Here is a 23,134-nt window from a genome sequence, read left to right as displayed (position 1 = left end):
CACTCTTTCAAACATGCAGATCACCATACCGTCTTCAATGACACGCCCTTTATCATCCAGCATGCCCTGGACCTCACAGCCTCTGACATAAACCAGGCCAACCTGCTCAACAAAAGGTCTCCTCCGGTCAAACTTGGTACCATAAGGTTTTGTGGGACGTACGGTAATTAAAAAGCATACATCATGCTTCCGAAGTCCTAGTAAAACACAAAAGACATTTCCACTTATTAGAATGACATTGCTTTGTCTCCTGTTGGCAAATTCTCATCCTCTTATCTTTTGAAAAGGTATAAAAAACATTTTAAAATATCAGAGGTGATCAGTGATTATACGTGCTTTGTAATACAACTATGGGTTTTCCTATAACCTTCAATACTCAATGTTTGACAGCAATAATTAAATAAAAATTTCTCTTTATATTAAAATTAGAAACTTTTATGCCGTATATACATTACTGAACAAGTCCTCCAGATCATGCTACAGCTCCAAAACTGGATGCTTGTCATCATTCTTATTTATAACATTCTTAATAAGTAACCAAAAATATGGTTGGCATGTATTCCATCTATATCATATTTAGCAGGTTTCGAACATCAGTTTAAATTGTCCATCAGTGTCATTTCAACAACAGTCTAATTGTATTTCACCAGAAGAGGTCAAGTCTAGAATAATTCATCAAGGCACAAAAGCACTGTTTATAGATAGCATCTTGAGAAGGCAGCTGAATATATATTGCTTCAGTTGGCAAATGCTGAAATTTTTATAAGCAAATGCCAAGAAATAGGAGACTTGTGCCAAAGTCTGTAGTTTCTCAGTCATTGGCTCAAATTATGGATTCAACTGGATTCCCAGCTCTATTAAAAATACACACTGGAAGACAAGGGACACAAAATTAGACCACACAGCATATAATGTTACACCACTTAATCTTCATTTTTTTCTTTAGTTTTATTTATTTATTTATTTTTGGCTGTGTTGTGTCTTCGTTGCTGTGCACGGGCTTTCTCTAGTTGCAGTGAGCGGGGGGCTACTCTTTGTTGCAGGCTTCTAATTGTGGTGGCCTCTCTCTGTTGCAGAGCACGGGCTCTAGAGCGCAGGCTCAGTAGTTGTGGTGCACCGGCTTAGGTGCTCCACAGCATGTGGGATCTTCCCGGACCAGGGCTGGAACCCGTGTCCCCTGCATTGGCAGGCGGATTCTTAACCTCTGTGCCACCAGGGAAGTCCCCCGAGTCACTTCTGTTAGTCATTGTATAGTATAAATGCAAATTTAAACAGTCTGCTTGCTCATAACCTTGGTAATAAGAGATACAACTAAATCAAATCAGCCATGTGAGTGCGTGGCTAATAGTATTAATTAGCACCATTCTGGTCTGTTTCAATATGGAATAGGGTTTAAGTGTGCTAGAAATAGTAACTGATTCATAATTATGACTTCATTGTTTATTTCCCAACAAATTCTATGCGAAGAAGCAGGAGAACAATGAAAACTAAGGGGAAATGATCTACTATGTGAGTTGTACCACCTATATGACTTCTGATCTGCACAACTCATTAAAACTTCTCAGTCTCAGAGCCAAAGAAGTGGCCCTGAGAAGTAATTTAATCCCTACCAATGTTACCTTTTGGCATCACAGAGGGATGCTGTGGGACATCTTACATCCACGTTAAAAATACCTGTATTACAATAAGCTGAACTCTCCTTTCAACCATTTGCATTTACTCCCAGCTGTGCCTTCTAGGGCAGGATCCAACATTTCAGTTTCACTAATTCTGTTTCCTTAATTTTAAATGGGGTAATGGAGAAGATAAGGGCCTGAGCTTCACACCTTCTTGAAGGGACAACAATGTTTTACAGCATTTAGCTTAAATTCTTCAAAAATTTTCTGTTTTTACAGGACAGTGTTCATTGCTATTTACAGAACCTCCCTCTCACTTTTTACTTGGTTGCTCTGTCTGGAATCAATAAAGGGCCTGCATTTTGCTCTCGGGCCTCCCAGAAAACACTCTTCTTCCCACCATGCCCCAGATGAATTGCTTGTCCCACAATACCCTCTTGTTCCCTATCTTGCCCATCAAAATTTACCCATTCTATTTCTCATCTACCAGAAGCCTATGTTTAAAAAAACAAAAAAGACTATTAGATGGCCTTCTGATCACCAGTCTCCAAAGTAATGGAGGTAAGAGACTCGTAAGGGGTTTGGGGTAACAAATCCTTTTTTTTCCTTAAAACTATAATGCAGGCGTGTCATCTGTCATCTGTACATTTCTACAAAGGGTCTTCTTTTTTCCTTCAAGTTTTACTTCTAGCCATCACTGCTTCTAGGGGTGGCCAATAAGTTATTTCAGTTCATTACCCACTATGTAAAACAGTGTTTATTTTAATACCTCCTTAAGCTCCAAGGGGCAATAAATGTAAAACCTTCTTCAGCAACTGAATGACTTTCTCACAATACAGCAATAATAAAGGTACATACTATTCTAGATGTGTAATGCACCGATTTGAACAATTCTGAAGGATACAAGAGCCAAAAAAACAATCTGTCACAAACTATACCAACTATGGTGGCCATTTGTTAAACATTTGGCCAGCTTTGTTGCTGGATTCCTTCAGAATTATTTGATAAATATATCATACAGACCCTATGGTTATAAACAGCTATATTAAGAGCAATAATTTCTGAAAACTGATCCATTAAGGGACTATCCCTTTCCTTCTGGCATGCCAAGAAGGTAGAAGGAGATAAAACATACCAGCTCCTATTTCTCATAATGGGACAGCAATAGCTCTCATAGACAGCTGGGAGAAAAATACAAAAGTGCCAATTAAAAATCAGTTTACATGCCATTTCTGGCACAGGTGGTATTGATGTTTTAACTCCGTTTGACTTAGTAACTTAGAACATATCTGCCTCTAAATAAAATTGTGACACAGAACTCCCATCCCTAATATCTTGCTTAGTAAAGAATAGGGAAAATAACTTCCCTGCAATTATTATTTATCCTTGAATACATTTGATTTCACTGATTTTTTTTATCTGACTTCTCTTTGGTACAAATTGTATGCATCCCTATTCACTTTACTTTGGCTGCTTTTATCTCTTAAAAATATCAATTTTCCTTACTTGCTTTGCATGTGTACAAGTTATATGTGGGTTTCCCCCCTTTCTTTAGTGAACACAAATATTTTATTCTTTTTATAGTGATCCTATAAATTCACAAACATTATCTTCCTAAATTTTATGATTTAAAATGCTCCCCTCTCAGCTCTGCCAACTGCAATTTTCACAACACTGATATAGGTGCTATTTTATGCTTTTTATTAGAGTATGAAGGTATTTAATTATTCTTGTATGATCTTTGGTATTTTTACTAGTAATAACTATAAATCAATTGCCATTCTTTAAAAGAAATTTTAAAGATAAAATTTAATAAATTTAAAAGGGCAGTATCTGGTGAATGTGCTTTGCTAATGCTCTAAGTGAAAGTCTATAAATTGAAAAAGCAAAAGGTGACCACTTCTTGAAAGGCAAAGTTACCTTCCCACTCATCTCTGATGTGGTCTCTGACGTTCAGATGGATGCTGACATCTGCTCGAACCCGGGTTGGCCAGTTCTCGCCTATGCTGGGTTTGGCAACCTCCACCACGGTGAACGCCACGATGGGCTGGGCCATTCGCGCCCAGCCACCGAATACCACCCCGCCATACTCAGACTGCCTGGAATGGAAACCAGAAGCAGAAGACTGGTTACCCAAGCAAAAAACAACTTTTGCTCAACTTTGGACAAGTTAAACTAGTAACTAAGAATACATGGTTAGCTAGTATTTAAGCCCTAACATTAATAACTCTTATTTCTAAACTAAAAAAAACCCCCTAAGTCTCAATATTTAGGAAGTATATATGGTAGGATGAAACAGGCAAACATGGTCCAGAAAAGAAAGGGAAGTAGAGGAATGTCCCCCACATCCCCAGAAAAACATATAACTCTATGTACGTAAGAGCTGAGCCATTTTGTCAAAGAATGAAATAATCCAGCACATTCAGTTTTATTTTATATTCTTACCCTCTTCCCCTCTTCATCAGGATAGCCTCAACTGTTTACATTTTATCTTATGTATTATAAATACTTCTATAAGTTGCTTCAAAAATGTTTTAGAACAAGCTAGACTTTAAGAAATTAAAAACAAGCAAATGACAATATCTACGCAAATGCTTTCTTTAGGGCATAATATTTAAAACACTGGTAAGACACTGCTATGGATGGGAGTGTGGGGAATCATCAAGCTAGTTGTAATAACCAGAACCACTAAAAAGCAAATATTCATTCTTTCTTCTTATATTGGTGCTTTACCTTTTACGTTAAATAGTGTATTGGGGCAATCTGTAATATAAAAACTGCAGCAACACTCCAAAATTGGAAAGTACTGCCAAAAATGACACGCTTACAAAGATAACCTATATCCTAAGTAAAGGCTTTTGTAAATAACAAAAAATTATAAAACTTCATAACATCAAAGAGTGAAACTAATTAAAAATAAAAGTTCTGCAATCCAATGACTTGGTCAGTACTAAAACAATTTCTAAAAGGCATTACCTTGTGTCTAAAAGCTTTTGTAATAACTTTCTGTCACCTCCCCCATTTTTCACAACTTTATTGCAATATAGTTTATATACCATTAAATTCATTCACTGTAAATGTACAATAACTTTTAGTAAATTTACAAAGTTGTGCATCCATCACCACAATCCAATTTTAGAACATCTTCATCATACTTTAAAAAGATCCCTCTTGTCTACTTGCAGTCAACCCTTCCTACTCCCAAGCAACCACTAATCTACTCTCCCCAATTCTTTCCTCCTTTATAAAATCTACCTGCAACATGAGGCATTAAAAGAGTATAGATTTCTGATCCTCATAAGCACATCCTCTTTCACACTGCTCAGTAGTTTCAGCAGCCTGAAAACATGATTAGAACTACACAATAAGTAAAAATGCCTCTGCTACTTTTCCACCTTCAAGACATGAAACAAAAGGAAGCCCTATCCCTCAAGATCTCATTATTTTTAACAGTTTCCAATAATGGGCAATTAGGAATGAAAATTTAGAAAAATTTATTACCAATAGTTATCTCCAAAACGTAACATTTTCTTCCACTAGCAGAAAATAATGTAAATTAAAAAAAATCGGGGCTTCCCTGGTGGTGCAGTGGTTGAGAGTCCGCCTGCCAATGCAGGGGACACGGGTTCGTGCCCTGGTCTGGGAAGATCCCACATGCCGCGGAGCGGCTGGGCCCGTGAGCCATGGCCGCTGAGCCTGCGCGTCCGGAGCCTGTGCTCCGCAACAGGAGAGGCCACAACAGGGAGAGGCCGGCGTACCACAAGAAAAAAAAAAAAATTTATTAATAAACCGTAAGAGCTCCAAGTATTACTGCTTTATTTGGCATTTAAGTAAAATATAAATGAATTCTACTTGATGAGCTGCTAGTTACTAAGTCCCTACTTCGCAAAATGACCAAAATTAGGTCCAGAATCTGAGCATATAAGTGCAAGGTAACCATAAATTGTAAGGCAGCTTTCTGACCAAGCACTCCCCTGGGGTCCAAACAATGGGCAATAATTTCAGCAAAGCTGTGGGCAGAGACGATCAGCCAGTGGGTATACGAATTGCACAGTGCTAGCCTGCCCACTGACTCAAACTGATTATTAAGTCAAAAATACTTTGTTGTGTTTTAGACTCTCACCCAGAATAACTTTTCACATAACAATTAATTAAAAACTAGAACTGTGTATGAAATAAAATATGGAAGTGAAAAAAACATCATAAACAGTGTCCATGCAGCTCTCTGTAATTAGTAAGGAGAGAAGCCTGGAAGATACCTGAATCAGTTCACACTCAAAATATGTTAAGCTTTTCACACAGAATGCAGTATAATTGTACATATGTATGCATGGTGTGACAATAATTTAATGAAAATTCATTTTACAGAATTATTTTACTCATTTACAGTCAACTGTGATATATAACTTATCTCCAATAATTTCATACCTAGAATGAAATAGTGAACGAAGGGCATTTACCCAAAGTTAGTCATGTCTGAAAAGCAAAATGAACCTTCACAAATCTTATAATGCAGAGCTACCTACAACAGAATGAAAGTCTTTTCTTAGCTAAAGGAGTTCCAGACAGAAGCTAGCGGGTGGAAAGTTGAGTTTAGGCAGAAAAGTTCTTCAAATAACGAAACCTACTCAACAGGCCCTAAAAGTAAATGCTGATGATTTAGTCTCTTCAAGGCAACCTATGGATGGAGGGCAGGGAAGATGTTCCAATGTTCCACTCTGTGCAATGTTCAGCTATGCCCCTCCTCTCCTGCCAGGTCCTTTAGAGAGGCTGACTGAGACTAGTGGTGACAGCCACAAGAGCGGCTGGAGTAATAGAATACCCCTCTATCGTAAGCTTCTCTCAGGACTTAAACTGCCCTGCCTAGTACAGGCCTGCTGGTCAGCCCATACCCTTCCCTCTTTACCCTTTTACTAATGCCCAACCTCCTCCCCACTACATTTCTCCCTCCCGCCCCACTTCCCAGAACAATGACCTCTCTTCCCTTACCCTCAGCCCCACTTCCAACGACCCAGATACATATTTTCTATTTTAGCACTTTGGATGTATCTAATTCACATTCAAGAACTTCTCACAGAGTAAATATCTCATATTTTAAAGGGCATCTTCACCACAGATGTATTATTTCTAATTACACGTGTGAGGTTTCTGACAGAAGTATGTCAGTCACTGTTTGCATCTCTTCATTGCAAGTGGAACCAATTTACTAACCATGGCTTCATTCTGCTGACACTATCCTCGATGTCCTGCCTAATTTCATAAGTCGATTCTAAGCGGAAGAGATTAAAGTTCCTTAGGAGGTAATCATGAAGAGTCAAAAACTGCAAATTCAACTTGGGAAGAGCAAGACAACCTGAAAAGGAAAATAACATCCATATTTGAATTATTTGTTTTAATCAGACATCTGCTTTATGTATTAAAACAAGGCAGCACAAATTTGTTAAGAATCTAGTTTAATGGTGTCTAAAATACAGCATATTTGATAAGGTCATATTCTTATTTCCACACAGAAACTGAAACCAAGTTAACAAATGCCATCTATTAAGACCGGGAATAAAGGATGAATTTCATTAATACATGTAATCTGCACATCAATGACTCATATGCAAACAGTGCTTCTAAAAAGTATTTAAAGATACTTAAAACTAACACAAGTAGTTTAAAAATTCTTTCTTTACCACCTAATTTGTATTTGGCAAATCTCAAAGTAAATAATGCTACCATAAACATAGCCCATGACCAAATTTACCAAGAAAACTGAATTAGTATATTACATTACACAACTCTATCTTCAGTGATCACTACAGTGCTCTGAACCTTTGCCGTTTTGCTAGCCTTTAGGGATAAGGCATTGATCGCATGTTATTCCTGGGGTTATTTCCCTTCTCTGACAACATTGATGAACCATATTCTTTCCATTACCTTCACCTAACACTATTTCCCTGGGATAATAAGTAACCAAGCACTCAGCACCAATATCAAAAAGGTCAAAAAAGAAGAACCCCAGGGACTTCCCTGGTGGTCCAGTGGTTAAGACTTTGCCTTCCAGTGCAGGGGGCGCGGGTTTGATGCCTGATCGGGTAGCTAAGATCCCACATGCCTCTCAGCCAAAGAACCAAAACATAAAACAGGAGCAATATTGTAACAAATTCAATAAAGACTTTAAAAATGGTCCACATCAAAAAAAAAATCTTAAAAAAAAGAACCCCCAAACACATTTTACTAGCAAATCATATTATTTTCATCATCCCTACCCATACTTACCAAAGAAACAATGCACCTAAAAGCAAGAAACATCAATGTACAAAAATTTCACATCATTTGTTAGTAAACTCTGACTTATAATCTAATTCAATTTCTTTCAAGCCAGAAGCTGAAAGCATCTCTTTTGATGGCATACTTATATTAAAAAACAAATAACATATCACTATTTTGTAACCCTCCCTGAATTAACAAATCTAGGTATTAAACAGCAATATCACAAAAACAGAGACAACCAGACATCATGTGCCTCTTGATGAAAGAATACACCACCACCAAGGATCTTGCCAAAGAGAGAATACCTCTGCCTGATCAAGCCAATTTGTAGAAAAAATAAATAAAGAGCAGAGGGACATGTTGAACTGTACTGTGAGTAGTCAATTAAAAAAATCTAGACTGTGGAAAACTATACAGATCAAACAACTGAGGGTCTTCAACAGACAGAAAAGTAAGGGATACAGCTGGTACCCGTAAAATAAAAGGCATCTTAAAATGTACAGGACTGACTATGGTGTCTAGGGATGCACAACTGGGTAATAACACTATGAAGAAATAGTGAGACAGTGATTGCTATAAAAGTCAAGAAATGGTTACTTTCCAGCGGAGGGAGAAAGCAGTAAGTAGGAAGGGGTACACAGGAGGATTCTGGGATAGCTGACAAGGTGATTATAAGGGTTTCAGGGTATTTCCCTTAAGATAATTAGTAAAGCTCTATCTTTATTTTGTGTGGGCTTCGTATATTTGTGTTTATTTTACAATAAAAAGGTTTTAAAAAGGCAACACTTTACAAAGACTTTCTTTACAATTCTTATACTATATTTTTTAAATATCTGCCCCAATTTCACACTTATTTTCTCTCCTTGGGGGCTGGAAGCAGCTTGCATAATTGTGCTGGATTGGCTTTGATCTTTGCCTATCTCACAGCATTGAATACCGAGCCCCACAAGCACAGTTTCACCCATGGTCAGTGAAGAACCATGGCAAGACAGGTACAAAGACAAATTTTGAGAAGTAATTCTTTTCACTTAACTTCATTAATCATAGGAGCGAAAGAAAAGCAACACTTTATACTAAGCAAAATATGTTTTAAACTCAGACCAACATCACTGAATAGTACCAAAAGCTAGATATAAGACTGTTTACATTTTCAAGGACACAAACTTTTCATTAAAAAGACAAAATATTCTTAAGTGTTATTCATACATATATGATCACAAATGCTTTTAGTATGAACAAATTAGAAAAGTGAGGAAGCCATGCATTAATCACTGTCAGAATATAAAAAGATATGAAGACTGATTATTCTGAAATCTAGTACAATTTTAGTGCACTGGGTTTACTGGAATTATGGCTCCAGGATATGACTCTGAAGAGACAATTTTCTTTTAAATAAATATACCAATACCTATATTGGTGATCTCTTTAAAATAGCCACATCTCTACTAATCATGACACTGTTGTTCAAAAAACTTCCAGAAATTTTTTTTTGAAATATGCCTTCAAAATGTGTCAGAATGCACTTTGGCATATACTCAATTGTGGCAAATTCTCATCATTAGAGGATAAGCATTTAGAAACAAATCTGTTGAAAGAGGTAGATGAACATACTAGGCAATACTACTCTGGATCAAAACTAAGGGTTTATCTTAACTAATGACAATGCCTTTCAATGGGAGGTCATTAGCTGGCTCTACAAGGAATTCAAAAGAGCCTCTAGAAAAGGCTTTGAAAAATAAAACACTACCAAATAAAGCCTGCTACAGTGACATAATGAAAGCTACACTTCTTGTATTATTAGGTCTCCTGAACACACAGCTTTACGGGCACATTTATACAGGATGATACACACACACACACAAACACACATTTCATTAGGCAAAGCTTAAATTTAATAAAAATCCTTAATGCTAAGCATTCAAAACACTGAATAGTTTCTAGCTCCTAAAGTTGAACTTGAGGGTACCAGAAAATTACCCTAATGTATATAGCAGATAGGAGTATGTTCAGTTATATAAGATGAATTCTAAACTAAGTTTCATGTTACATCTGAATACTGTACTTCGTTACCATACCTTCCCCAGAATAGTACTCAGTTGGGACAATATTTTCATCCCATATGATTTTCTCAGTTGGATACAAAGGCATCTGGTTCAACTGCTGAATCTGAGAAATTCGACGCTCATGACGAGATACCTAAAGGAAACAGGTTTAGAAAGAAAGTCAGAAGTATCTTTTTTCAATCAAAATAATTTATGGAGAAATTCAACACAAAGTATGGAATGAGAAGTTTCATGTCTTTGAGTTATTGTAGCACTTAACAAGAGATTTTGTTTTCCTTTTTCATGTTCTCCACAAATCAAAGAAGAAAGAGGTACTGACTGTGATGGACTCTGGAATCAGACAGATCTAAGTTCAACACCTAGCACCTCTACTTGTGGGCTATGTGAAAGCTGGGCAAGTTACTTCAAACTCCCTGATTTTAGTTTCCTTTTCAGTAAAGCAGGTTAAAATGTCACTCCCTTCTTAGGTTTCTTATGAAAATGAAGTGGAATGCTGTAAAATAATGTCAAAGTGTCTGGCACATGCCAAGACCTTAAAACCCACAGCAACACAGCATTCACCAATGTAAGAAAAAAAATGGGAGCCCTAAGTCCTAGGTTACAGTTTTCATTCTTGTGCTAACTAGCTAAATAATCTGGATAAGTTTACTAATAACTTGGCCTCAGTCTTCTTTGTAAAACGAGAGAGTTGTACTTGATGTTCTCTATGTACCCCTCCATTGTTAATACTACAGTGATCTATCTCAAATACAGAAATAAGTTTGTTACCTAATTAAGAGATGCCAAAATAATGATATATTTGAAAAATGTGTCACATTCTTTTCAGTAGAGATAGTATTGTTTTAGGAAAGAAGACAGTGTGATATCATCTAAACAATATGCATAGTTGAATTTTTTAATCATATTTGGTTGGATATTAGAAGAATCCAAAGCCTGAAAAAATCATTTAAGAGGGGGAGGAAATGAAAGATAATGCTGTAGCACTATAAGTTTCTAAAACTGTTTTCTTTTCACATAACTATTTAAATTTTAAGGATGAAATCTTAGCTATAAGACCCTAAAAAGCATAGATAGGATCAACTTTATACTCAAACCTATTTTCCATTAGAAAGGTTCCTGGAAAAGTCCTCATTTCTTTCTATAGTAAGGATATATTATTAATCTCCAAAAGCTGACTTACCAGAGAAGATTTTACATTATCAGAAAACAGGACAAGGAATTCTTAGAAAGCACTTGTAGTCAGAGACAACAAAAAGTGACTTGTAAGAAGTAAGGGAAAGATAGTGACCCAAGACATATATTTCATGCAAGTAAATATCGATAAAAAGTATTTTCTATATTTGAGTTAATTTAAAACGTTTCCCAAGGATTTCTCTCCAAATGGCACTTAAACACCTGTCACCAGGCTTAAAACACCTGCTACAAATAGTTTCCTGTTACTGCCCCCAAATAAGCATATTATCTTCCTCTCTACAGTAAGGAACTGTATTTTATACCCTGTATTAGAAGTATTAGCTTGAAATATGTTACAAAAACATGTGCCCATTATTGTTCCATATGTGTAAAAAGTATGTATTTACAAATCCATGCAGTGTACATTTGTATAGGTATAAAAAATGTCTGAAACATATAAAAGACAACTCAACCTTATAGCAGTCAGCACACAAAAAATTAAAACAAGCTATTTTTGTTAACCCATGAGACTGGCAAAATTGAGGCAACTCACAGCATCCAATGCCGATAAAAGCTTAAGGAGACATACTTTAGTACACTGTTGATGGGAACATACAGCTTTTGGAGGACAGTTTGGCTGCATCTCTTATCTTTTAAATAAGCACATCAAATAATTTCACTTCTGGGTACCTTTCCTAAATGTCCATATATGGGCACAAAGAGGCATGTATTAAGACTGCATCATTATTTGTACTAGTGAGCATGCAAACAACCTAGATATTCATAGTGGCGTATGGTTAAATACTCATCCACTTTATGAAATACCTCACGGAAGTTTAAAAAATAAAGTATATCCCTTCCCCTCAGTTTTGCTATGAACCTGAAACTGTACTAAAAAAAATAAAACCTCACACAAAAAAATATTAGTTTAAGAGCTGATGCTCAAACTAATACTCATTTCCCAAAATGATTGAGAAATCCCTTAGAATTCTTAAACCACTAAGTCGGTAATAACTTTTTCTATTTTTAAACATTCCTGAGCTCTCTAGTGATAAAGGTATGACTTAATATTCAAGGTACTATATTTAAATAAAACAGATAAATAGATACGAATATATACGTATTATCTGTGTGTGTGTGTGTGTGTGTGTGTGTGTGTGTGTGTGTGTGTGTGTGTGTGTGTGTGTGTGTAGGTATAACTGGGATCTCTTAAAAGGCAGGAACAGTGTGGGCCATCTCTGTATCCCCAGTGCTTGAATCCAGTGCCTGACACAGATGTTGCTCATAAATATCTGCATGGAACAAATCCATGCTATAAAGCAGTTTTAAGAGGTAAGAGACTTGAAAAAGAAATCTAAGAGATGAAAAAGAAATCTGACAAAATCAAATGATACAGTTCCCAAACAAGCAGGCATTACCTACCAATTTTTTAGCCCAGAAAAAAATCTGTACCAACCTACATTTTTAAGAATGATTCAAAAAAGTAGGGAAAACCACATGCAAAATTCAAAGAACATTAATATTTACCAACAATTCTAGAAGAAATTCTTTATCAAAAGTTGTGTCTTCACCTTTAGGAAGAGTTGGTAACAAGCAGAGGTATGATGCCACCTGGTGGAGTGTATTTGAACTGCAGAATAAAGAATACTCATCAGAATATTTTATTACAATTTAATTCATTTTTGAAACATAATTTTACAGATGGCTTAAAAATTTTTACGTAGAAAATATAATCCTATGACACAAGCAACAAATATATGAAATCAGCGAAGAGTTAAACCCCTAATACAGAATTCTCAAATTGTCTTCTGCAAACCTCTCATGGTCCCCAAGATTGTTTCAGGGAAGCTACAAGGACAATACTTTTTCATATTAATACCAAGACATTATTAAGTTTTTTTCTCACTGTCTTTACATATACAGTGACAGTGTGATAATGGGTAAAACTGGTGGCATGGTTCAAGGCAGTGGCACCAACCAGTACAATAAGTGGTCACAGCATTCCTCACTGTGACACAGTTATTAAAACAAACAAAAAAACCCCCACCAGTTTTGTTTAAAAATGTCCCTGATGAAACAGTAAAAAATTATTAAGGTTATTAAATTTGGACTTGAGTATCTGTTTTTTAAAAAATCTGTGTGACAGAGTGGGAAGTACACATTTTGCACACAATTTTTACTTGTGTAAAAAGAATGTTTGTCAGAACGACTGACAAACTAGTTATTCAGAGCTGAATAACAGCAAAAAATCTGAACAAAATAAACCTAACTTCAAGGAAAATAACTGACAGTATATGTTGCCAAAGATAAAATTTGAATTTCAGAGTGAAAAACCGAAATTTTGAAAAACTTGCATTTGCCACTACTTACCTGACACAGCTTTCAACCACTCAAATACAGTTTCATTACTCCCCAAAGCCCCTCAAACTCTCTATCCCTGTCCCTGGTAACCACTAATGTGTTTTCAATCTCTATGAATTTGCTTTTTCCATAAGGTCAAATAAATGGAATCATACATTATGTAGCCTTTTGACGCTGGCTGCTTTCACTCAGCATAATACATTTGAGATTCACCCACACTGCTGTGTGTATCTGTAGTTGGTTCCTTTTTATTGTTGAGTAATATTCCATTATATGGATATTTCACAATGTGTTTATTTACTCACCAGTTGAAGCATATTTATATATTCCAGTTTTTGACAACTATAAATAAAGCCACTATATATATTTCTGTACAGATTTTTCTGTGAATGTAAGTTTCCATTTCTCTTGGGTATGTCTGTGAGAACACTAGATCGCACAGTAAGCACATGTTTCTGCAAGAAACTATCAAATTTTTCCAAAGTGGCACTACCATTGTGAATTCTCATCAGCAATGTATGAGAATTCCAGTTGCTCCACATACCGGTCAAGAGTTAATACACTGTTGTTTTTATAAATAATTCTAATAGGTACATAATTATATCTCATTATGATTTAAATTTGCTTTTCCTAATGACTAATGATGTTAGGCATCTTTCTATAGGCTTATTGAAATCTATATATCTTCTTTGGTGAAGTATCTATTCAAATCTATAGCCATTTTTTTATTAAGCTGTTTTCTTATAATTGAGTTCTGAGACTTCCAGATACCAGTCCATCATCAGATATGTATTTAGCCAATATTTTCTCCCAGTTTTCGGCTTGTCTTTCATTCTCTTAACACTGTCTTTCAAATAGAAATTTTTAATTTTGATGAAGTTCAATTTATCAGTTGTTTCCTTTAAAGACCGTGCCCTGCTGTCTACAGAAGTCTTTGCAGAAAGCACAATCACAGAGATTTTCTCCTATATTTCCTAAGTTTTAATTTTGATATTTAGGTCTATGATTCATTTTGAGTTAATTTTTGTATCAGATGTGAGGAATGGGTCAAGTTTCATACTTTGCATATGGCTGTCTGGTACCACTGCTGAAATTATCTCTTTTCCACTGAGTTGCCTTGGCACCTTAGTCAAAACCCAACTAACCGTATACGTGTGGTCTATTTCTGAACTTGACCCTGTTCCAGTGATCTATAATGTCTACCCTGTTTTCAATACCACAGTGTCTTGATTACTTTAACTTTATAGTAAGTCTTGAAATTAGGTAGTGGAAATTCTCCAATTTTGTTCTTTTTCAAAATGGTCTTGACTATTCTAGTTCCTTTGCCTTTCCATATGAGTTTTAGAATAAGCTTGTCAGTTTCTATAAAATATCCTGCTGGGACTCTGACTCGAACTGAATTATATCTATAGATCAATTTGGGCAGAATCCACACCTTAACTGAGTCCTCTCATCCATGAACAAGGTGTATCTCTCCATTTTTAAAATCAATTCACTTTAATTGCACAGACTTCCTTAACATGGTTTCCAATACCACAACGAAACTAACTTTGAAGAAATCTATCAACTATCAAGTTTTGATATGTATCAAGGAATAATATTCCTACCTGAAAAAGCTTTTAAAATAAACTTCCCTCTGTGTAAGAGTGGATTTTCTTCATTTACTTCAGGCAAAATAACATCTTAAAACAAACTGAAACCAACAGCAGATCTGCAAATCCAACTGTCTTTCATTAAGCCAGACATTAAAAAGATTTGCAAAACTGTAAAACAATGCTACTCTTCTCACTATGTATTCTTTTTCATTATGGAGTATATATTTTTCATTAACAATATGTATGAAATATACAATGGATTTTACTTGATTTTTAAAATAAATTAAATATTTAAAATTCCTCTACTTTTAATTTCTAATGTAGTAAATATAATGGCTATAATCCACATTGAAAAAGTTCTTTGTGATCCTCAATGATTTGTAAGAGTATAAAGGAGCTCTGTGGACACAAATAAATTCCCTGGACAGACTATACAGCTATTAAATGTAAGAAAAAAAATCTACAAAAGTGCTTAAAAAATATAATATTTTTTTAATCTTTTGGTGAAGAAGGCCTTCTAAATAAAACATTTGTGGGCTTCCCTGGTGGCGCAGTGGTTGAGAGTCTGCCTGCCGATGCAGGGGACACGGGTTCATGCCCTGGTTCGGGAAGATCCCACATGCCACGGAGCGGCTGGGCCCGTGAGCCATGGCCACTGAGCCTGCGCATCTGGAGCCTGCGCTCCACAACGGGAGAGGCCACAACAGTGAGAGGCCCGCGTACCACACACACACACACACACACACAAAACAGTATGGTAGACCTGTTGAACAGAACTCAATGCCGTTATTTAAAAGAAGGAAGTAGACCTGTGTGTTATTATAAGTTATTACATATCCTCATATGAAAATGAATGACCAAACCAATCTCAGTTTGTTTCAGTTTAAATAGCCAATTAACTACACATAAATTCTCCCCAGAGTTAAGGAAAATGAGGAGATAACAGAGCACAGTGGTCAAAAGTTAGGGCTCAGAATAAAAAAGAATGAAATCTTGCCATTTGCAACAACATGGATGGACCCTAAGGCCATTATGCTAACTGAAATAAGTCAGAAAGAGAAAGACAAATACTGTATGGGTCACTTATAAGTGGAATTTAATGAGTCACTTATATGTGGAATTTTAAAACAAACCCCCCCCCCCAAAAAACCAAGCTTACAGAAACAGGGAACAGATTGGTGGTTGCCCGAGGCAAAGGTGGGTGAAATAGTAAAGGAGATCAAAATGTACAAACTTCCAGTTATAAAATAAATAAGTCATGGGTATGTAATTGTACAGCATGGTGATTATAATTAGTAATAGTGTACTGCATATTTGCAAGTTGCAAAGAAAGTAGATCTTAGATGTTCTCACCACAAGACCAAAAAGTTCTATATATATGGAGATAAATGCTACCTAGACTCGTGGTGATCAATTTCACAATAAATACAAATATTAAATCACTGTGTTATACACCTGAAACTAATATAATGTTTTATGTCAATTATACCTCAAAAAAAAAAAATGATTAGGGCTCAGAAGTCAGACTACCTAGGTTCAAATCCTATCTTTGGGGCTTCCCTGTTGGCGCAGTGCTTAAGAACCTGGCTGCCAATGCAGGGGACATGGGTTCCAGCCCTGGTCCGGGAAGATCCCACATGCCGCGGAGCAACTAAGTCCAGGCACCACAACTACTGAGCCTGCGCTCTAGAGTCCATGAGCCACAACTACTGAGCCCGTGTGGCACAACTACTGAAGCCCGTGTGTCTAGAGCCTGTGCTCCGCGACGAGAAGCCACCGCAATGAGAAGCCTGTGCACTGCAATGAAGAGTAGCCCTCACTCGAAGCAACTAGAGAAAGCCCGTGTGCAGCAACGAAGACCCAACAAAGCCAAAGATAAAATAAAATAAATAAATTTATATATATAAAAAAAATCCTATCTTTGCCACTTACTTGCTGTGTGACTTAGGCAAAGTACTCAACGCTTCTGTGCCTCGGCTACCTTATATGTAAAATGGTACCTACTCCTATCACATGAATATTTGGAGAATTAACTTATTTATATACTAGTAGGGTACCTATCACAAAGTAAATAAATGTATGCTATTATTGCTATTTTCAAAAAAGTATACTCAACAGAGATGCCAGAGAACATTACAATTTAATAAATTTTAAACATGCAAAATTTTTCTTATGCCTAACCTCTAATATCACATAGGATGAACATTTACTGGTTTCTGTTGTATGTTGTTTACGACTGATGGGATACCAGCTTATATTCTACTCTAAAAAAATTTGAGATCTAGGAAAAATATATGTTATGAAAAATAAAAATTTTACCAAAATAAAGGGAAGATGTATAATTATATTTAAGTGACTCAAAGATAACAAATGCTAGAGAGAAGCACTAGTTCTAGTTGTCAATAAACAGTAGTGCAACAAGTAACATCACCTAAAGTAGTGCAAAAATAACTAAAACCAAAAAAGAAAATTAAAATTCAACTGTCCTTTCATATTGCCTTACCTAAGAGGTCCAAAAAACTTGATCAAGGATTCCCGAGTATCTACTTCTGCCACATTTGAGAGGGCAAAATCATAGAGTTCAGGGAAATGTGCAAAAGCAGCTCTCTAGAAAAGAACAGAATTAATTAATTAATTAATTAATGCCTACATATTAATATAATAAATTACAACTTATATAGTGCATAATGGAAAAAAGAATTTTTTTAATTAATGCAATTCTCTTTCTTAAATGTTTCTCATATGTGACCTCTGCCTTATTCAAAAGAATTAGATACAATGGGGGAAAAAAACAGAATTGTTCTAGCCGGAGAGTACAAAGAATAAATGTTCAGGTTTTGATTTCTAAAACTGTATTTTGAATATAAAAGAAAATAGCCACGAAGGCCAGCTTCACTGACAGGAGAAGAGAAAGAACAAAACAAAACACTTTATGATCAAGAATTGGCCTAACAAAACTATAAGAAAGTCTCAAGGGCAACTCCCAATGAAGATGTATCTCAAAGGAGAGGCCTACAGCATAGTGTGCTTGTGCCCTGCTTTACTTTGGAACTCTGGAAAGAGAGAACATCGCAGGGTAACACCTCCAACCAACGTGGAGTAAGCTGCAAGGAAACAGAAAGAGCAGCATTATGCTGATTTGATTGTGTGTGAAATAACATTCTCAGTCCTCCATAATGCTGATGTGGCACTGGGAAGATCCACAAGTTTTCATGTGCTCTGTACTGGATGACACAGAAGGTTGCCAAGGTTATCGATGAGCTTGCCATGAAACAACTACAGGCAATGGCAAAATGACCCTGAAACCAAGCTGAAAGTGAGCTGCCTGAGCTAGGAAATGAAAGTCAGCTCCCAGGAGGACTCCAGCACCATCAAGAACAAGGGCTGGGGGGCTTCCCTGGTGGCGCAGTGGTTGAGAGTCCGCCTGCCGATGCAGGGGACACGGGTTCGTGCCCCAGCCCGGGAAGATCCCACATGCCGCGGAGCGGCTAGGCCCGTGAGCCATGGCCGCTGAGCCTGCATGTCCGGAGCCTGTGCTCCACAACGGGAGAGGCCACAACGGTGAGAGGCCCGCGTACCGCAAAAAAAAAAAAAAAAAAAAAAAAAAGAACAAGGGCTGGGGCCTTGTCAGTAGGCTGACAACCAAGCCCCAAGGGAGCAGTCATTGTGCCTTGCTGGTGGCCAAGAGAACAGCCACACACCACACCCGCTGTGGTCACTTCAAGAGCAGAGGCAGGACAAAAACACTAATGTTCTGAGAAAAGCAGGAAAACATGTCTGAGCTGATGATGAAAGACAATTTGAACTTAAGTTTGGCTGAGTCTTTACCCAAAAAAAGACTCTTTAAAATGTAAAGAACTGAATTACTTTAAATTGAGAAATAAAAGCTGCCACCAGACAAAACTGAGTTCAAGATCAAAATGTGCTCAGTAATAGTAACAAAGGTACTTTTGGGGCACATCTGAGCTGCATTGGTAAATTTCAGTCTCATTACATGTGTTTATCTTTAAAATGTACAAAGCACTTACACATACTTTGTCAAGTTGAAATACCTTTTCATAAAATAAAACTGATACTTAAACACACTAAACTGGCCCAGTAACTAATATTTTTTGAGTGTCAAATATCAATATACTGGGTCTCAAGATTGAGAACTACAAAAGAAAGCATTCTTTTTCATGAATCCATCAGAATTAGCAATATTTTAAAAATTCAAGATGAACACACTATTAAATTATTACCTTTCCTATTTGTACTATATAAAACCTAAATTATTTATGACTCAACTTCATGCAGCAGACGCAAAGGCTATAATGCATTTCAATTACCTGTAGAGAAGTAATTCTATCATAGTGAATCGTAGTCATCTCATTCTCTGTCAGAGCATTTCCAGTCTGATCATTAATCTCAAAACCAGTATAGAACTTAAGCATGTCCAAAAGCTGAAAGGATACATTTAAATTAATAAACTGTTATAAACATGAAAACAAGAAAGCAAAAATACGACAGTATTAGAAATAATAAAATCCACATACCTTCTTAGAGGTACTGAAAAGCTTTGGAATGTAAACACTGCAACAAACATTTCAGCACATATACAAACGTGTTTTACTTATGTGAGCATAAAGTATATGCCTTGTGAACAAACTGTTAAGTCTATTTCATACACATGGTCTACTTCTACAGGAAAGAACTTCAACTGCAATCTCAATACTAAAGAGACATTAAGGAACTAATCAAAGAAAGTCAATCATTTTAATGGAAAAAAAAAATCTATCTATATAGAGCTATACCATTAGAGGGAACTCCTGAGGTCTTATGCCACTTAAAATTTTCTGATGAGGGTTTTGCAATTCGCAATTAGAGATACGCTTCTCCACGCTTCTATTAGAAAAAAACAGCAAGGTGGGAAAAGCTAAGCTATTCATCCCTCTCTACGGTCTCCATGGCCATCAAGCTTTCTTTGGCTTAGTTCCTGGTGCTTTAAGAAGGCCTGCTTTCCCCTTGTGCTGGCAGTTTCAACAGAATCAACAGAATTTGGGGCTCCATTCGCCCCAAATTTTTATTATTCTTAATTCTAATCTATGGCAAATCAGATATTAGGATTTTTTAAATTAATTTTTATTGGTGTATAGTTGATTTACAATGTTGTGTTAGTTTCTGCTGTACAGCAAAGTGAATCAGTTATACATATACGTATATATACTGTTTTTTAGATTCTTTTCCCATACAGGCCATTACAGAGTATTGAGTAGAGTTCCCTGTGCTATATAGTAGGTTCTTATTAGTTATCTATTTCATATATAGTAGTGTCTATGTGTCAATCCCAATCTCCCAATTTATCCCTCCCCCCCCCAGATATTAGGATTTTAATGTATTTTAATATATGCAACAAATCACTGGGTAAAATTTAATAAGAGAATAGGAAAAAAAGGAATGCTCACAGATACAAGATAAAAGAATTCTTAGGACAGTGTGCAAATACACACACGAAAATTTCATCTCCAGCTGTGATCTGAAAGGTGAGTGTTAGAAGTTTGTTAGAAGACTTTTCTTCTGGATGACATTACAGGAAATGGGAAACCTTAATAGTGTGTCTTCCTACCCAAGGCAGTAAACAAAGTTCACTTGCCTTCCAACTCAAGGCAGCAGTCTAAGGGTATATGTACTTCCACACTATCAACTGCCTCTGTCAACCTCGTCTTATGCAAAGAAAGCCATGATATTAGGGCATAGTTCACTCGAAATTAATGCTTATCATCTATTATAGTCCACTGTGGTTACTAACATAGAATCAAAATATATATGAGTATGTGGGACTACATCACACATAATTTAGTCCAATAATAAAATCATACATGATTAACAAAACGTTTATTTGAATTACCTAATCCCCTCTAATCCTCCCCTAATGCTTGTTTTACTGTTTACATTAATAAAATGAATATTCAGAAGACAAAAAAAGGTTATAATATAAAATTAGTACAGGCCACCTATACAAGAAGGCATCCATTTTGTATATTAAGACTTGGTTTTACTTTTTTTTTTTTTTTTTTTTTTTGCGGTACGCGGGCCTCTCACTGTTGTGGCCTCTCCCGTTGCGGAGCACAGGCTCCGGACGCGCAGGCCCAGCGGCCATGGCTCATGGGCCCAGCCGCTCCGCGGCACATGAGATCCTCCCGGACCGGGGCACGAACCCATGTCCCCTGCATCGGCAGGCGGACTCTCAACCACTGCGCCACCAGGGAAGCCCTGGTTTTACTTTTAAATGACTAATTAGGAATTTACATCATTCAATTCAGTACTTAGCAAAATATACGCTGCACCATGCCCCAGTACTCCCAGGTGCATGGCAAAGAAAGAAAAGATTGACTTAGAAATGAAAACAATAAATATGTTCAGATCCACCAGTGCTCACCTGGGAAAAAAGATGGCCATCCTCTTCTCTACGAACAAGATTGGAAAGGTAACAGTGAACCAAAAGGTGGGAGTCATCCAGGATGGTATTAAACCAGCGTCTTGTGGGGAGTAGGGCCTAGAGAAAATAATCACCACAGCAATAAGTCTGCATGCTCTCCCAGCTACAGGGGAAGTCTACTGATACATAGTGCAGAAGTGTTAATCACATACAAAGTACCCTCAGCCCCCCAAAAGACACTCTGCACAAAGCAAAGGGTCTGGTCCATGCTGTAAATAAATTCAGTGGTAATGTTTCTAAATAAAATCCAGCAGTGGAAGAAATCTCAGATACCCTGGCCACTAATTTTCAAACAAAATCCTATATGAAATCCCAATATGTATTGTGTGCAGGTTTAAAAATGGGGAAAAGGGAGTGGAAAACCCTAAATGGAGATCCCTTTCTCAATTTCCTCTTCCCATATCATTCTATGACAGTCAGAAAGACAATACTAAGAAACTATGACAATCACAGTTTGGAAACCACTAATCTAGTCAAATACCCTCATGTTAAAGGGGAGGTTACTGAGATCCTCAGAGATTATAGTTACTGGCAGAGCTGGAATCTCAAGGAAGATCTCATGAATGACTGCAAGTCCAATACTCTAATCCTCATGTCTAGAAACCACCCTAGCTCTCCTGATAAGGAATAAACAGAAAGGATTTTCTTTCAATTTCCTGCATTAAAGAGGGAGAGGAAAGGAAATGAATTCAATCTGAACTATACCAACTCTGCATCTGAACTCTGTATCAAAATCTTGCACCTAGTAGCATGAAATCTTCTTTAAAAATCTTAATTTTAAAAATTGACTATAGCAAGCAGCTATATCTTTCTTCATCAATAATATTAGGCATATTTAGAAAAGTGAGATTATTAAAGAAATGGCCATAAATCTATAACTTCAGCCCTTTTTAAAACTCTATGTAGGGGTATTAAATATGACACAAAATAAATTGCCATTGCTGGACTCATGTTTAATAATAACTATACTAAATAATGTTTTTTATACAAATGCAGCCATTTGACAGTCATCTGAAAACTTCAAGGGTCAATCACTTTTGACTTTCTTCTCTATAAGACATTTTGAAATAGGTACAAACAAACTAAGGCCAGTTTGAGGTGATAAAGAAATATTTCATATATAGTCACAGGCTTAATCTTAGCCTCCTTAATGATTATGTAACAGAAGTCACTGCACACTTCTTACCTCTAGATCAATCATAAGTTCAATAAATCTTTCACAATAATGAACTTTGTCCATAGTGACAGGTTCTAGACATAACAGAGAAAACATGTTAAAACTTTCTTACTTAGGGTGTTTTATGGTACTATATCTTAAAATTGGCAGTTATTTAGTTATTTAAACAAGGTTATTTGTCTCATTTATCAGGATTGGACTAACTATGGTTCAGAGCACAGACCTCACATATATTTCAAAAAGGGCAAGCCTTACCCTTACAGTAAGCTCTATAAATATGAGAAAATGAAAAATGCAGCTTAGATGAGAGACACATTTTAAAAATCAGACGTGCAAAAATATTTTTAAAGTGTTAATTTTTAAAAATGTGTACCAAGTGATTAGATGTTGAAAAAACTTGAATAGCAAAACTA

The 23,134-nt window shown here is 36.4% G+C and overlaps 1 protein-coding gene across 1 annotated transcript in view; it reads right to left on the bottom strand.

Annotated features, from left to right (window-relative positions):
* The window catches only part of AQR (aquarius intron-binding spliceosomal factor), a 103,415-nt gene that overhangs the window by 54,184 nt on the left and 26,097 nt on the right, over positions 1–23,134 (bottom strand). The window contains exons 10-18 of the mRNA XM_007462507.1: positions 22,731–22,795; positions 21,485–21,601; positions 19,395–19,508; positions 17,570–17,673; positions 12,638–12,740; positions 9,950–10,070; positions 6,828–6,969; positions 3,537–3,715; positions 30–197 (exon numbers count right to left, since the gene is read on the bottom strand). Of these exons, the coding sequence (XP_007462569.1) occupies positions 30–197; positions 3,537–3,715; positions 6,828–6,969; positions 9,950–10,070; positions 12,638–12,740; positions 17,570–17,673; positions 19,395–19,508; positions 21,485–21,601; positions 22,731–22,795 (1,113 nt within the window). The remainder of the gene's footprint in view (positions 1–29; positions 198–3,536; positions 3,716–6,827; positions 6,970–9,949; positions 10,071–12,637; positions 12,741–17,569; positions 17,674–19,394; positions 19,509–21,484; positions 21,602–22,730; positions 22,796–23,134) is intronic.

This window comes from Lipotes vexillifer, unplaced genomic scaffold (assembly GCF_000442215.2).
Source record: "Lipotes vexillifer unplaced genomic scaffold, Lipotes_vexillifer_v1.1 scaffold164, whole genome shotgun sequence".
In the NCBI taxonomy this organism is placed as follows: Eukaryota; Metazoa; Chordata; class Mammalia; order Artiodactyla; family Lipotidae; genus Lipotes; species Lipotes vexillifer.
Note: the sequence above shows the minus strand (reverse complement) of the source record. Positions and strands in the feature narration are given on the sequence as shown.